Source organism: Puma concolor, chromosome D2, assembly GCF_028749965.1.
Source record: "Puma concolor isolate L17-30 chromosome D2, mPumCon1.1.hap2, whole genome shotgun sequence".
NCBI lineage: Eukaryota > Metazoa > Chordata > Mammalia > Carnivora > Felidae > Puma > Puma concolor.
The window spans coordinates 52,278,303-52,295,996 of record NC_141677.1 but is presented as its reverse complement, the minus strand read 5'-3'; the positions used below and the strand labels follow the sequence as shown (position 1 = coordinate 52,295,996).

General features: G+C 42.4%; 1 protein-coding gene across 3 annotated transcripts in view; it reads left to right on the top strand.

Moving 5' to 3' along the window:
• The first annotated feature begins 11,263 nt into the window (after positions 1-11,263).
• Positions 11,264-17,694, top strand: part of HTR7 (5-hydroxytryptamine receptor 7) — a 149,159-nt gene continuing 142,728 nt past the window's right edge. For all 3 annotated transcript variants that reach the window (XR_015241721.1, XM_025918170.2, XM_086680349.1), the window contains exon 1: positions 11,264-11,808. Coding sequence is in view for 2 of the 3 variants with exons in the window: in XM_025918170.2 (XP_025773955.1) it covers positions 11,264-11,808 (545 nt within the window). In the remaining variant the exon portion in view is untranslated. The remainder of the gene's footprint in view (positions 11,809-17,694) is intronic.

Genomic DNA, 17,694 nt, shown 5'->3' with positions numbered 1-17,694 from the left:
AGGGCCAGTCTAACTTCCACCCCATCCTATGGTACCTTACCCCACCTCCTAATTCTTCGCGGACCAGTCGTGGTGCCTTGTGAATTACCGGTGAGGAGCTCCTGCCTCAGAAAACTAATTTGACAACAACCGAATTGCCCTACACTCGACTGAGTAAGAAGACACCGCTGATTGGGGGCTTGGATATCCAGACAATACTGAAGTGCTGTAAACGTTTCTAAACATTTTCAATTTCAGTACTTAAAACAAGGTAGAGTCAATGGATCACACCTTGATTAGTCCTCTTTTACATGACTTCTTTCCTGATTTCAGAAGGGAATTTTAAGAGGGATCTGTTCCGTGTAGTAGCACGCAATTCTCCTTTTGTTTAAATTTTATAAAGAAGAAATATTTTGCTTTTTCTCATACTTAATATTTCCTCAGAACAGAAGAATTTTTTACTTCTGCAACTAGAACAAGGTCATACAAACTGTTTTTCATCAAAAAATCTAGTGTTAATTTTGCAAGATCATACAGGCATCTTCACCTATGACCACAAAACCTAGATTGGTTAGAGATAAGATTCTTTGATGCCAGCATTAGGCTAAAGAGGGCTTCTTTGAAACTCATGGTGTTCTTATTGTGAACTGTACCATTTAGACTTTTTCACCTTCATCCTGGGCCTAGGTGAAGAGGAACAGAAGGGGAGGGGAGAAAGAAAATGAATAGATAACAATCACTGAACACTTTACAGAGGGCCAGCTAATTTGGCCAGCCAGTCTGGTAAGTGTTACTTATATATCTTATTCAATTTTCAAAGCAACTGTGAATTAAGTACTGGTGTTTTGTTTTGTTTTGTTTTGTTTTGTTTTAGCAACATCTGCACTTTACATCTGAGAAATCTATGGCTCAGGTAATAGTGATAGATAGAACTACATGTAGATACGGGCAGTTTGGTTCAGTTTTCACTTCGCATACAGTCAGCTGGGCAGAGCAAGCAGTGGGGAGAGTTGGATGGTGGGAAGGAGGGAGTGAGAGAAGAGAAGGGAAAGGAAGAAGAGAAAGGTGGGTCAGAGGGGAGAGGAAAGAGGAAGTAGGGAGTGAGAGGGAAGGGGAGGAAGGAGGTGGAAGAGGAGCCGGAGGAGTGGGAAGAGGCAAAGATAGGGGAGAAGAATAGGGAAGAAGGGTCAGACGTTGGCCTGCAGGGGAAGCTGAGGCAGCAAGGATCTGGAATTTGAAGAGGACCCTGAAAATTTCTGCCTGGAAATAATAGTACTGCATAATTTATGTACTCTGTGTCCATTATCTGACTTATCCAATTTTATCCACTTCCACTTTGTATCCATTATCTGATTAATACTCATAACCAGCCAATGAGGGAGATATTGTTATTCCTATTATATCTGGAGATGGATGGCTCTTAAGTCATTTCCTTTTCTTTGGGGAGTTTAAAAAGAGGGGATGGCTTTTGACATCCAAAGCAACTTTTGAGCCCTTCTCAGTCTCTCCAAAGACCTGTCTTTCTCAAGCTGGTCTCTAAAAGTCAGTGTATGTTCACTAGCCCTTGACTCTCTTTTTTCATTTGTTCCTCTTTCCTGGGTGAGCCAAGAAACACTCCACTGGGCCCCTGTCCTCTGACAGCTTATGGCTGAGGTGGGCAGCAGGGGAAGAAAGCAGTACTATAACATGATTTGTACAGGTGTATCAGGAGCATCTGGCAGGGTGAGGGGGAGTTGGGGGATTTGGAGGAGATAAAGGACGGTTTCCTGGAGAAGGGAATGCTTGATTTAGATTTTGATACATGGAATTGAGAAGTAACAAGATGCAGAGGTCTGGGGTATATCCAGAACTGGCACAAAGTTGGCGATGCTCAGTCAAAATTTGCAGATTTAATCAATGAACCCATGAGCTCTTGTTCTCCTTCATACCCACGTCATTACAGCCATAGCTGTTGGATGTATGCGGTTATCTAAATACATGGCCAGAAATTCACTGAACTGTGCATCTAGTGCACTGGTATGATACACCAGCAACCCCCAAAGAACCCCCTTTCTTGTTCCCAGTGATGGAGCACTTACAGGAGCTCCTATGCAGTCCTTCCTCTAGGTAGACTTGTATTTGCCCCCATTCACCACATGGCTGGTAAGTCTGTGCAGTGAGCAATCTGCCCAACTTTTCACAGAAATTTTGATAAGCCATACTAGAGGAGGTAATTGCTAAACCTAGAAGTCTAATGGGACTCCATAAGACATCACCAATCCCGGAAGGCTGTATCAATAATTCCCTCTCATCTTCTTGTCTTCCCATAGAAAATCCCATTACTGACCTGATATCTTCAGAATTGGTCCATCTTCTGAGCTGGGGTAGTCTATCTCTGTTTGCAATGTTAGTTAGTTTTTTATTTGTTTATTTTAATGTGCAAGTGAAATGAAAGAGAAAAAAAAAATTTTTATATCTATACTTCTATCAAAAGTTTGGAAATGAAAACCGGATGGAGAAGGCTGGTATATTATAAAAATTAGCATTGTGAAAATAAAGAATATTCTTATGTCTTTAAGATGCAATGTATACCTGTGACCAAAAAAAATACAACTTAAGAAGACATTAGGAAAGAAAGTGAAGGAAGAACTGGTATTTGGAAAAGATGTGTAATGATAAACTTAATGAATGGAAAAAGGACTTGAAATTTCAACAGGATTGGTTTTTTTTTTTTTTTAATTTTTTTTTTTCAACGTTTATTTATTTTTGGGACAGAGAGAGACAGAGCATGAACGGGGGAGGGGCAGAGAGAGAGGGAGACACAGAATCGGAAACAGGCTCCAGGCTCTGAGCCATCAGCCCAGAGCCCGACGCGGGGCTCGAACTCACGGACCGCGAGATCGTGACCTGGCTGAAGTCGGATGCTTAACCGACTGCGCCACCCAGGCGCCCCAGGATTGGTTTTTTAATACAAGTAAAATAAGTGATTGTATTAGTCAAGGTTCTCTAAAGAAACAGAACCAAAAAAGTGTGTGTATGCACGTATCACATGAGGAATTGGCTCATGGGATTATGGAGGCTGACAAGTCCCCACATTGGCAAGTGGCAAGCTGGAGACCCAGGAGAGCTGATGATGTAGTTCAGTCTGAAGGCTGGCAAGCTCAAGGCCAAAAAAGAACTGATATTTTAGCTTGAGTCCAATGACAGAAAACAAACAAACAAACAAACAAACAAAAACATTGTCCCAGCTTGAAGGCAGTCAGGCAAGAGGAATCCTCCCTTATATGAAGAAGGATCAGAACTTTCTATTCAGGCCTCCAATAGAGGATGAAGCCCCTCTATGTTAGGAAGGTTAATTCTGCTTTACTCAGCCATCTGATTCAAATGCTAATCTCATTCAGGAAAAAAAAAAAAAAAACCTTCATACATACCCATAATAATGTTTGCCCACATATCCCGTGGCCCAGTCAAATTGACAGATAAAATTAATCATCACAGTGATGCTGCCTTGAAATTGTTGCATATTAAGTGAAAACAAAAATTTCCCTGGCAACAACTTTTTAACCAAAGGCAAGTTTACAAAGAATATTTATTGAAAACAAAAGAACAGGTCCTGAACAGAAATTAGCATTTGCAAACATAATAACTGTAAATTCTATTGCTCAGTATGTTGGAAATACAGCTTGGAACTTGTAGGATAAATTACATTTAAAAATCAAGTTATTTGGGGGGTGCCTGGTTGGCTCAGTCAGTTAAGTGTCCAACGTCGGCTCAGGTCATGATCTCACGGTTCCTGAGTTCAAGCCCTGCATCGAGCTCTGTGCTGACAGTTCAGAGCCTGGAGCCTGCTTTGGATTGTGTCTCCCTCTCTCTCTGCCCCTCCCCTGCTTGTTCTCTCTCTCCTCAAAAATAAATAAACATTAAAAAAAAATTTTAAATCAAGTTATTTGGGGCATTTTCTATTGCAGTTGATAATCAAGTAGATATATAAAGGCTATTTGTGTTGTTGAAAATTTCGATATGACTAAATATCTTCTGGAAATGGTGTCCCAAAAAAGGCACATCATTAGGAAGTGGCTTATTTTTATGTTTGGAGAAGAATTTTGAGAATTTTTAAGTAGATTTGTCAGAATTGGTAACCATGACTACAGATGGGATTCCTGCAGGGGTCATTTTTAACATCAGACTTATGAAACATAAGCACAATGTCACAAGATTTTCTCAAGACATAGAATTTTAGCCAATTTATTGTACCATTGACTAGAAACCATTTTGAGCTCTAAACTTAAATACTGTACAAATAATGGCTATGGTAGTTAACCATGGCCCACACATAGTTCGTGCTCCAAATAGCTGTAAATGGATGTAGTGGACACTGAGAAAATCTTGAATTGCAGAAAGACATCTACTTATTAATGTTATCAAGGAAAATCTCTCCTGGCTCATCAGTGAAGACTGGACCAGATTTAGTTCTATCTCCTTTAAATATTCTGATTCCCTGCTCCCACCCTTCTCCTTTTAAAAAAAGCATATAGGGGCACCTGGGTGACTCAGTGGGTTAAGCATCTGATTCTTGATTTTGGCTCAGGTCATGTTCTCATGGTTCGTGAGCTCGAGCCCCGCATCAGGCTCCATGCTGTTAGCATGGAGCCTGCTTGGGATTTTCTCTCTCCTTTTCTCTCTCTCCTCCCCCTCTCAAAATAAAGAAATAAATATTTTTTTAAAAATAATAAAAAAGCATGTAAACTGATTTTTTCACATATAGCAAAATTGTGCTTTTGGTAAACTCATCTGGCTGGGAATAATCTAGGTCATTTTCTGCATAGAAACTGGTTTCCTGGTATGAAAATTATGGGCTAACCTCATACTGTAGCATCGAGACTATGATCCAAAAAAAGTACTCTGATGCAAACATTTAAACTTTATGATAATACCACTTAACTTGTCCTTTTCAATTAATATCATTAGTAGGAATGAAAATTACACAAGGAAGTTTTGCTATTTAAGGACCCATATTACAGCCTCAATCTGGCATCTTGGCCTAGAAAACTTAAAATACATATGTGATATTTTACAGAAAATGTTTGATGAGCCCTTCTTGAAATCAGTGTTCCACAAGGGTTGATGTCCTCTCTTCCATCTCCTAGCCAAACCTGGGGTCACTTGAAAATTTGTGTGTGTGTTTTTTTAGGCTTATTATTGTCACAATAATTGAGAAATGGGATGGCTGATACTAGCTTTAGCAGGAAGGGTCCAGGGACGCTAACTACCCTGCAGTGTATGAGAAAGTCTCATACTATGAACACTTGTTCCTCGCCTGGCATGGGTAAAGCTTGTTTAGCATTTTTTTTCCATCTAGAATCTAAATAGGTTTTATATATAAATGCACAGCAATTTTTTTCACAATTTTTATATGCACAGAAGATTCCAGGAATGTAACTATTGAGTAAACAGAGGGAAGACTGTACTTTACTTTGCTTGGAATTAGGAGTTGTTGGAACTGCAAGAGAACTCTAAGAGCTGTTACTAATTTCAAAAAATCATGTCATTGCAGTAACACTGCTTTTGTTATTTGGGTTGACAATGCAGCACACCTGTATCACTCCACACTTATTTTTTTTTTATTTTTTAATGTTTATTTACTTTTGAGAGAGAGGGAGAGAGAGAGAGAGAGAGAGGCAGAGTGCGAGTAGGGGAGAGGCAGAGAGAGAGAGGGAGACACAGAATCTGAAGCAGGCTCCAGGCTCTGATCTGTCAGCACAGAGCCCAACGCGGGGCTTGAGATCATGGGAATTATTCCCACCAACCACGAGATCATGACCTGAGCCAAAGTCGGGTGCTTAACTGACTGAGCCACCCAGGTGGCCCTATCACTCTGCATTTATAGCAGTTACATTTATAGTTACTCACTTATATACATATTACATATATTACCACACATACTCTTATATACATACATATATGTATATCATCATCCTATATATAATATCTAATATGTGTTAAATAAGTTTATATATTTAGCCTAAAGGCTAAATTTTAAGTAAAATTAAAAATATTACATGTACATTAGAAGTGCTGATGATATTCAGTTAGTTATCTTAATTCTAAATTTAAATATATTAGAATCTAAACATAATTATTAGAAAAGTGTCCCACATATTTGTGGAACCTTGTCCCCTTTCCTCCAGTCTACTGATGAAATTTGTACTTGAACTGCAATGTTGTCTCTGTGAATTCTTTGGTTTTCCCAGTCAGATCCGTGCCTATTTCCTATGGACTCTCACATCTTCATTTCAGACCTATATTATGAGGCTTTTCATATAGTACTACAACTTGGAGTATTAGACACTTAATAAATGTTGACTCAACCAGAGTGAATGATGCTTTTATGGGTTTTTCTTTAAACTTCTTTAGATTAAAGAACTTCATTTTTCTTCTTTTGTATATTTTTCAATATTTATTTTGAGAGAGAGAGAGAGAGTGTGTGTGCGTGTGTGTGCACGAGCTGGGGATGGGTAGAGAGAGGGAGAGAGAATCCCAAGCAGTTTCCATGCTGTCAGCACAGAGCCTGACGAGGGGCTCGATCTCACCAACTGCGAGATCATGACCCGAGCCGAAATCAAGAGTGGACGCTAAACTGATTGAGCCACCCAGGCGCTCCCATTTTTCTTTTAGTTAGTCCTTCGGGTTCAGCCCATGAAAGACAACATTGTTGAATTCGTTCCCTGACAGAAGCTTTCCATGGAGGTTTTCTCTTTGTGAAATTTGTATTGAGGAACAGATTTCCCACTAGGGGGTGGGCATGTACCACTTATATTTCAAAATGGTCCTAGTATGAAAAAATTGAGCAATTTAAAAATAAACAAGTGGGGCGCCTGGGTGGCGCAGTCGGTTAAGCGTCCGACTTCAGCCAGGTCACGATCTCGCGGTCCGTGAGTTCGAGCCCCGCGTCAGGCTCTGGGATGATGGCTCAGAGCCTGGAGCCTGTTTCCGATTCTGTGTCTCCCTCTCTCTCTGACCCTCCCCCGTTCATGCTCTGTCTCTCTCTGTCCCAAAAATAAATAAACGTTGAAAAAAAAATTAAAAATAAACAAGTGTTCTTGGATCTGTCTGTTCTTTGATTTTCTATTTATCTTTTTTTATCACAATTTTTTAAAGTTACATTTATTTTGTGAAGAGAATGAAAAATTTCTAAATGGAAGGAACCAAAGAAATAAAGTTCATTTTAGTATTCAGCATTAAGGAATAATACAAAGGTGGCATCATTGAAGGATGCATATATCTAAAATAAAACAAAACCCACAATTCACTTTTAAGCTGAGGAATTATTTTAAATCATGAATGACTTGGCTATAGGCATTATTCTACCCTCAGTTTATTTGACAAATGTTTATTGAACACCTAGCATGTGGCAGAAATAAAATACCCTTGCCTTGAGGAGTTCGCAGTCTAATGGGAAGATAGTCAGGTAAATATAAAGCATACTGCAAAGGTAGGTGCTGTAATAAAAATAGGAAAAAAATGCTTCAAGAGTCTAGAAAGGATGACACTGGCTACGGTAAAGGGGGTTGTCACAGAGAAAGGGGAATTTCTGGTCCTAAACTAGCTGCTTTTATCCCAACTGAGCCTCCCCGATGTCTGTTGACAGACTTGAGTCCTTGAGTGAGGATGTGTGTTCTGTCTTCTCTCTCTCTGCTACTGCTCAACAGACCAGCTGGTAGCCACAGGGTATTATTTGGATATTTATATGTACTAATCTTAGCACTACATTTGCCCAAGCATTCTGGTTTTCCTAGTCTTTTCTCATCCAATTCTGGGATCAAGGGACACCCAGGCAAATCATTTAGTTGAGTGAGGCAATGGGGTGTAAAAGTGAGTAGCTGAAAAACTTTGGGGAAGTAAAAGAGTAGCTGTAGGAAGTCAGCTGTGTCGGGCATTGGACGTTACTGGAACTCCAGTCAGTATGACGTTAATACGCTTAATCGATTAGTGAGTTGCCAATGGGTCCTGTGGCATAGAAAGGTTTATTTTACTTGCGTTTCTTAAAGTAAATCTACATTGTCAGAGTATGCTGGTTTTAGGGCAAAAGACTCTCCCAAGCTTATGTCCTATGGTTGGGTACGTGTGCGTCTGTGTAGATATGAGTAAGCATGTGCATGTAGATGAGCTCGATGTGTACCTAGAGGGAAGAAGAGCTTATAAAAAGATGGTAATGCCTGTTGTAGGACTCAGCTGCTCTTCTCTGCTACCCTTGAGCGGGTCTGAAAGAAGGAGATTACCAGTTGGAAGCATCAGAAAGCTATAGTCTCAAGTGCCCTCATTGACAATTTTATGAGACTGCTGTTATAGGAAATGAGAGTCTAGACAAGGTTTGGTACTTTTTAAAGCAGCAGAGTTATTTTTTAAATGAGAGAAATAAAACGGATGAAGACTAAAGACATGATTTGATTTAAATGCCAACGCTTCCCTTACTGTCTTCAGTATAACTGCCAAAGAGTGGGTAGGCAGGGGGAGGGGGAGGGAAGCAACACCTTGAGATGGATTTTAAAACGCGAGGAAACAAGGGGCAAAACCCTTTTTTAGGGGAATGCTTAGGTATTTTATGAATATTTTGTGAAGCTGTATCTTTAGCTTTTCTTCATGAGGAGATTATGGAAACGTATACGTGAGATTTTTAGCATTTTTTATGAAGAGAGGATGATTTGTTAGTCAAGGTTAGAGGGAAACAAGGAATTCCAGATAGTTCTGGCAGGATTTTGGAATAGTGATGGATGAAATTTAAACTCAACATAAGCAAGGTAATGCTGCAGAAGCTGAGATTTTCAATAACTATGTTTATGCATTGTGACAGCTTATAAATTAAAAACTTAGCCACTCTAAGAAAATACACTCAGCCATCACCGAGGATAATGTAATAGAGGTGACTGCTCTATAAAAAGGGGAGTTTGGACCGGAAGAGGAAGTAAATTTGAAAGTAGTATTTTACTGAGTATTTGGTGCATTTATATGTCCTACACTTAAAAAACAAACGTAAAAAACATCGGAAGCTGCTATGGATTGTAAGCGGGCTGGGTAAGAGCTGGCAGGAATGTGGGTGGCAAATTATATCGACTGTAGATTTAAATAATAAAACTATACAAATTCTTTGTATAATTATGTAACGTGGAATATTACTTAAAAGAGCCAAGACAGAATGTAAGTTGCTCTGATTACTCAGGGAAAAAAAAAAAAATACGAGGAAAGTCAAAAAAAGTTAAAGTGAGTTAAAAAATCAAAATGAGGAAAGTCAGAAGTAGCTTGTGAAATTACCACCTTAAAGAAATGTTTAAGAGGCCCTTGACACAATTCTAAACTGAAAACCAAAAAATTAAACCATTTCAATGTAGTCACGTGTGATCTTGGACAAGTCATTAAACTTCTCCCAACCTCTCTTTCCCTCTCTGTCTTGAAGGATAAACAAATGGTGTCTTTGATGGCTTCCGGCTGCAAACTAGTTTCCTTTTGTCTGAAATTATGTTTAATACTCACATAAGACTGAAGAAATTTCCTCATCCATTTCCTTAACCATTAAATGGTATTGTTTTGTAGCCTACATGTAGTCTCTTCCACTCTTCCTCTGACTCAAGGTATTGACCTGCTTATCTCATGCAGAGGAGAGCCCCTGACCTTTTCATGGTGAACACTGGCCCACCATTTAGGGATTTATTATTATTATTTTTTACTTAAAAAAAAAATCTGTTTTTGAATGGGTAGAGAGAAGAAATTGGACATAGTAATCAGGTAAACCTAGGTTTGAAGCCTATTACCAGCTGAAGGCAACTGTATTTCTTTATCTGGAAAAATAGGGCTACTACCCACCGTGAAGAAGGAGAGTATTAGCTCTCAGATCAATACATTTTGAGCTTTCTGTTCCTTTTCTTCCTATTTATAATCTGCTAGGGCCTAACTAGAAAAGAAAACAGATTGGATTGTTTCCAGAGTCTTAAACTAAAGGAATCACTGCTTGCTTCCAATAAAACCTTTAAACAAAATGGAGTGGAGTAAGTCTCACAAATGATAGAAATCAGCCACCCTTACAGGGTTTGAATACCAAGGGGATTTTAGGCAATAGGCATTAAGTCAACATACACCTCCAGGATTCTTCTGCAGGGCATTGTAACCGGTCATTTCTTCGCTTATGTGCAACATTTCCAGAATACCATGGGATAAATTAACCCTCATTTCAATATATTAGGCTTTGAAGTCTGAATATAAAAGCAGCCAGGGATTATTTTCAGAGCCCGAGAGGCCTGCTTCTAGACGCTGGGGGGTTAGTCAGAATGGGTTGAAGCCCATGGAGGTCCCTTCCCCAGAGCCCAGCCCCCAGCCCCCCAGCTCCACCCGGGTGCCAAGACCTGAAGGCATCTCACCCTCTCCCTGTTTTCTTTCTTCAGATCTCCCACCCCCCACCCTTTTGGCTGCTTCTCCTTTTCCATCTTCGCTTTTTCCCATAAGTGGTCAAAATAGGAAACGGAAGTATCTATTTGTTGCTTGGTGTAGTGCTCGAAAAAAGGTTTTTTAATTAAGAAAAAAAAAAATCCTCTCCAGGTTCTTCATTTCGCAATGAGTCCGAACGTCCTCTGGCTCCCGAGTCCTCCCCCATCCGAGTGTCGTTCATACAGTGAGGAGGCTCGGGTCTGTCGGAGGGGGTCTGCGCCTCCAGCCGCACGGCAGGATCTGCGAGCGAGCGAACCGGCTCGGGATCCCGGGAGGCGCGTGGAGCACCGCCCCCCGCCCAGCTGGGAGGCGCGGGAGAGGCGGCGGCCCGACACAGCCGGGGAAACCCGTCCCGGGAGCCCGAGGGGCGCGGGCAGCAGCGGCGGCGGCGGCGGCGGCGGGGACGCGGCGCGGCTGCCGCAGGGGAGCGGCGGCGGCGGCGGCGGGCGCGAGGGGCGGGGCGCACTCCGCAACTTCTGCCGCTGCCTCCCGGGCGCGCTCGGCCGAGGCGCGCGGCTGCTGCGGGCTGCGGGGCGGCCAGCCGAGCCGTGCCCACCGGCCCGCGAGCCGCGCGTCCCGGGCGTCCGTCGGTGCCGGAGGCGCCTCCCGCAGGGAGACTCGGCGCGGCCGCGCTCCCGCGTGGTCCGCAGCGGCTGGGGGCCCGGGACGTGCGGGGCCGCGAGGCCGAGCCGAGGCGCCCCCCAGCGGCCGGCGCCGGCCCCATGGCTGCGCCGGGCGGAGCGGAACCGGCGAGGTGAAGCCCCCGGGCCGGTGGCCGGAGCGCGTGGCGGGGGCGCCGGCTCCATGGGCAGCAGCGCACAGCGGCACGATGATGGACGTTAACAGCAGCGGCCGCCCGGACCTCTACGGGCACCTCCGCTCTTTGCTCCTGCCGGAGGTGGGGCGCGGGCTGCCGGACCTGAGCCCCGACGGCGCCGGCCCGGTCGCGGGCTCCTGGGCGCCTCACCTGCTGCGCGGGGTCCCAGAGGTGACCGCCAGCCCGGTGCCCACCTGGGACGCGCCGCCGGACAATGCCTCCGGCTGCTGGGAGCAGATCAACTACGGCAGAGCCGAGAAAGTTGTGATCGGTTCCATCCTGACGCTCATCACGCTGCTGACGATCGCCGGCAACTGCCTGGTGGTGATCTCGGTGTGCTTCGTCAAGAAGCTCCGCCAGCCCTCCAACTACCTGATCGTGTCCCTGGCGCTGGCCGACCTCTCGGTGGCCGTGGCGGTCATGCCCTTCGTCAGCGTCACCGACCTCATCGGGGGCAAGTGGATCTTTGGCCACTTCTTCTGCAACGTCTTCATCGCCATGGACGTCATGTGCTGCACGGCCTCGATCATGACCCTGTGCGTGATCAGCATCGACAGGTAAGGTAAGGGCCGGGCCGCCCGGTCCCGGGGTCCGCCTGGGGATGTGCGGGCTGCTCCCCCCCTTCCCCCGGCGCTTGCCTTTCTTAGGAGGATAAGCCAGACCCCTCGGAGGGATAAAGGGCTGCGCCTAAAATATCAACCCCCACACACCAACCGAGCAACTTCAGTTACAGCATAGCCTATATACACCTTTAAAAGAAGAGTCTAAAATGTTCTAGTTTACTGTAGTGAGGATTTTAAGACCAAAGTTAAAGTATTTTAAGCATTAGCAGTTCCACCAGGGGGTCCCTTGGCTTGGTTTTCAGACGGAAGGGATTTGATCCTCTCTGAACTTGACAAACCCTTGCTGTGAGCCTGGAAGTGTCATTTCTTACTTTAAGAAATCAGTCGTTGAAAAGCCTCCTTGTTTCCTGATTTTGGGAGCTGCTCCCCAGGGCCAGTGAAGGAACTGAGGATGGTTCCAGAATTGGGGGTTCTACATGTCGGAACGTTGCACTCCTATGATTGCTGATTCTGAATTTCATGCTTTTGGAAGTCTGATTTTAGTGTTTGGCATCGCTGTCTGTATCCTGCAGGCGTGCTGACTGGAGCCTAACTCCGTATCTGAATGGTTGGTTCTAGCCCTTCATCATATCTCTTGGGAATCTTCTCTTGAGAACTCCCCAGTGGAGTAATTGAAACAGAGGCTGACCATCTGTCAGAGATGCTGGGGGAAAAATTCCTGTCCTGGGTGTCGGATCGGGCTAGGAGACCCCAGGGTTTCTTCAGACTCTAGGATTACAGAATTCTGCAGTGGAGCATCTTTGGTCCTAGAAATACAGTGCAACTGACAGCTTGAAGTATGGTCCCGGTGCTCTTTGGCCACACAATAACACTGTGTTTCTCTTGAAACTGAAATATTAAACCTTAATATTCACCCACATAATTCTGATGTTTTAAAACTAGCACAGGACTGGCATCCTGTTGTGTTTAATGATACAGAGAAATGATTGCTTATTTTCTTTGTGGACTTACAGAACCTTTAAATGTGTAAACCTTTCAGCACAGAAGAAATAATTGGTGGCTCCACATTTAAAATGACAGTGCCTCAAAGGATGGTGTAGCACGAAACTGAGATTTTCTTCCTTTTCCTCCCTGTAAACACTGCTATTCGTGGTTTGTTGATGTTTAACATGTTCTCCTATTTTACTGCTTGACCAGGGTTTAGAATTACTGAAGAAAGGGGATGATAGGAAAGGGGTATTTTCAAGAAAAAAAAATATATTGTATCTGCGTTTAAAGATCTAGGTTATTTTTAAAAAATTGATCCTGCCATTTTCTATATCATGCTAGGTAGGAGCCTCCGACAGCAAACAAGGAATTAGTTTTTAGAGTAGTGCGTGAACAGCATATATAAGAATATTAGCTCTAAACTTGACAGCTGAAGTTCTGAATTACTGTAGTTAAGAATGACAAAAACATATGCACTCACAGTCTGGCTGTGGCAACAGGAACTAGGAGAGTGCACTCAATATACATAGTAAGTATATACGTGAATTGTAAGCATAAAAATTGGACCGCTAAGCCTGTCTGAGCTTCTTGCATGAATACAGTCCTTTTAAATGGAATTTAGTGTAATGCAACAAATATTAATTTATGGTGCAAGAAGTACATTTATAATATTTTCATTTCATAATTGATACTAACTCGTGTCCTAACACAGCCAGTGCTTCTGTTCTGCTGGGCACGTTCAGGTTTGGCTTGGGACGACCCTGAGGTTCCTATATATGAGCCAAAGGCTTTCTTCACTCAGTGTGCACATGTGACTTACCAGCAAGCAGCAGGCATGTCTCAGATACAGAGAGGTTAATCCTTCTTGGCAAGAGCTTCTAATTTCTTTGTCACGTATATCCTTACAATTGTCACAAATTGTGATATTACATAGGGATATGGATTCTGTCTCCTTATTTCCTCCTATAAGAAGTGTCCCATTGGTGAATTCTATTTAAAAATTATTTTAGAGGAGGAACATATCATTTTTTTAGATAAATGAAAAACTTAACACTGGAAGAAGACACAGATTGCTTTTCTTCCAAGAACACACAGAAATAAAAATGAGAAAAAAAAAAAAAGAAATAAAAAATAAATTTAAAAAAATGAGAAAAAAGAAAATGTGTTTGATGTCTAAGGTGAATTATTTCTTTTTTTCTTTTGTAAAGTTTATTTATTTTGAGAGAGACAGAGAGCTAGTGCAGGGGTGGAGGAGGGACAGAGAGAGAGAAGGGGAGAGAGAGAGAGAGAGAGAAAGAGAGAGAAAGAGAGAATCCTAAGCAGGCTCCACGCTATCAGCACAGAGCCTGGCTTGGGGCTCGATCCCACAACAGTGAGATCATGACCCGAGCCCAAGTAAAGTGTCGGATGCTTAACCAACTGAGCCACACAGGTGCCCCTAAGGTGAATTCTTTCTAAAGAGGTTGTTTTCTTCAGTTCCATTGTAGAATATGACCAATGATACAAAAATGTGCTAAGAAAATATGAAAAATTTTAGTCTTCGTTTATTCATTCCATCTTGAGTTCAAGGTTAGGTTACAGTGTGCTTTGTGCAGCATAATTAAAGATGAATAATAATCTTGCTTTTGAGCTCTTACTGTATTACAAGAGTTTGGCTATCTATTGAGCATTTCACTTATCCAAAATGGAGCCTTTGATTTTTCTTAGCCACACCCCACCTCACCTGGATGCTTTTCTAGCCTTTTCCAATGCAATTTCATGCCATTCTTCTTAGGTGGCCGCATTCCCTTCCCCATCCTCTTCAGATAATGAATGAATCATGATCATTGAAAAAGTAACAGTCATTGGATGGGAACGCTGTAATCCTTCCACTACCAAACAGTCTTTCACGTTATATCTGTACCTGTTTTTATTTCGGTCCAGTTAAAAAATGAGATGATATTGTGTCCCGGCCAAGGCCAAACCACCTACACCTCACATCTTCCCATCTCCTTTTACCCCAAGGATTTTGTTCCTTCCTTGATCCCTCCTCTCTTGTCTTCAGTGTTTTCTCTGAATGGGCCAAGCTTGATCTTCTATTTTCTTTTGGCCTCACTTCTCCCTCCAGTAACTGGAGTTAAGCTGCTCAAAGAACTGTGCCCACAACCTGTCTTTGTTTCCTTCCTCCTCGGGTAGGTAAGTTTGACACTTATCAGGTCTACTGGAATTTTTTTTTTTTTTTATTTAAAAAAAAAATTTTTTTTTTCAACGTTTTTTATTTACTTTTCGGACAGAGAGAGACAGAGCATGAACGGGAGAGGGGCAGAGAGAGAGGGAGACACAGAATCGGAAACAGGCTCCAGGCCCTGAGCCATCAGCCCAGAGCCTGATGCGGGGCTCGAACTCACGGACCGTGAGATCGTGACCTGGCTGAAGTCGGACGCTTAACCGACTGCGCCACCCAGGCGCCCCTCTACTGGAATATTTTAACTCGCCTTCCTAGCTTCACTTCTGTCCACCCTGCATCCATTGCCCATAAAGAAGCTAGAATGATCTCTTTATAAAAAAAATTGTTTTAAAAAAAATTGATTCTAAGTGAGATAACATTTACATGTAGTGAAATGCAAAGATAATAAATGCATAGTCTGATGAGTTTTGACAAATGTCTGTACCCATGTAGCCAACACTCCAGCCAGGATGTAGAATATTTTTATTATTTCAGAAAGTTCCCTTGTACCCCTATTAGAATGATCTTTTATTTAAATTGTTTTTAACGTTTTTTATTTATTTTTGAGAGAGAGAGAGACAGAGCGTGAACGGGGGAGGGGCAGAGAGAGAGGGAGACACAGAATCGGAAGCAGGCTCCAGGCTCCGAGCCATCAGCCCAGAGCCCGACGCGGGGCTCGAACTCCCGGACCGCGAGATCGTGACCTGAGCTGAAGTCAGACGCTTAACCGACTGAGCCACCCAGGCACCCCTAGAATGATTTTTTAAAAATAGAAATCACATTATATTTTATATATAGTTCAAAAACATGCAGAACAGTTCTATATGTTGTTTAGGTGAGCTTATCTAAGGAGTAAAGGAAAAAATAGTGCAGAGGAATGGAGAACACCAAATTCATGAGAGTGGTTATCTCTGGTGGGGTGGATGGAGGTGTCATGAGGGACTAGCTCACGGAACTGTACTGGTAATGTTTTGTTTCTAATTCTAATGGTTGATACAGTCTTGTTTTTCTTTGTATAACTTTCCGTATGTCCGAAATACATTTTTAAATGTCTTTTGGAAATACACATGGGAAATGAATAAGCCTAAGCGTAGAGTGTGCTGAGTTTCTACAAAGTGAACACCGTAGTGTCGTCTGCCACTAGATCAAGAAATTGAATATTACAACCTTCTGCCCCTTTCCAGTTTCTGCTGCTCCCGAGGATGACTGTTGTCCTGACTTTTTAGCATCATGAATGAGTTTTACTTGGTTAGAACCTCATATAAAGGGAATAGTAGAGTATGTACTCTTAAAACAAGTTTTTTTAATGTTTATTTATTTTTGAGAGCTAGAGACAGAGACAGAAGGCAAGGAGGGGAGGGGCAGATAGAAAGGGAGACACAGAATCTGAAGCAGGCTCCAGGCTCTGAGCTGTCAGCACAGAGCCTGACGTGGGGCTCGAACTCATGAACCACGAGGGATCATGACCTGAGTTAAAGTCAGACGCTTAACCGACTGAGCCACCCAGGAGCCCCTATATAGAGAATATACTCTTAATTCTGGCTTCTTTTGCTCAGTATATGTGTGATTCATCCATAGATTTTAGTCTGTCAGTATTTTATTTATTTGGTGAGTAGTATTCCAGTTATCTTGCTTATCAATTCACCTGTAGATAGACATTTGAATTGTTTCTAGTTTCTGGTTATTACTAATATTGCCACTATAAACATTTATTTATACGCATGCCATTTTGTGGACATGTTTACATTTCTTTTGGATAAATATTATGCTGTATAGTAATGTACCTTATTGTATTTTATTTATCCCCTTACATCTTTTGTGTTATTGTCGTCATGCATTTTAATCTACATATTTAAAAGATCTAATCTATTATTTTTGTTATTTTAAACAGTTAATAGCCACTCTTATTTACCCACATATTTAGCTTTGCATTGCTCTACATTACCGTGTTTTTATCTGGGATCATTTTCTTCTGCCCAGTTAAACTTTCATTAGAATTTTTTAAATTAATTAATTAATTAATTAATTTTTTAATGTTTGTTTATTTTTGAGAGAGACAGAGACAGAATGGGAGTGGAGGAGGGGCAGAGAGAGAGGGAGACACAGAATCTGAAATAGGATCCAGGCTCCCAGCTGTCAGCACAGAACCCAACGTGGGGCTCGAACTCAGGAGCTGAGAGATCATGACCTGAGCCGAAGTCAGTCGCCCAACCGACTGAGCCATCCAGGCACCCCTCATTTGCATTTTTTTTTTAATTTTTTTTTTCAACGTTTATTTATTTTTGGGACAGAGAGAGACAGAGCATGAACGGGGGAGGGGCAGAGAGAGAGGGAGACACAGAATCGGAAACAGGCTCCAGGCTCTGAGCCATCAGCCCAGAGCCCGACGCGGGGCTCGAACTCCCGGACCGCGAGATCGTGACCTGGCTGAAGTCGGATACTTAACCGACTGCGCCACCCAGGCGCCCCATCATTTGCATTTTTTTAAATGACGGTTTGCTGGTAATAAGTCCTCTCAGATTTTACTTATTTGAAAATGTCTTAATTTTGCCATCATTTTTGAATGACATTTTCTCCGAGTATGTAATTCTATATTTGAGGGTTTTTTTAGCACTTTAAAACATCATTCCATTGTCTTCAGGCTTCCATCATTTCTGTTGAAAAATCAGCCATTAACCAACATTATT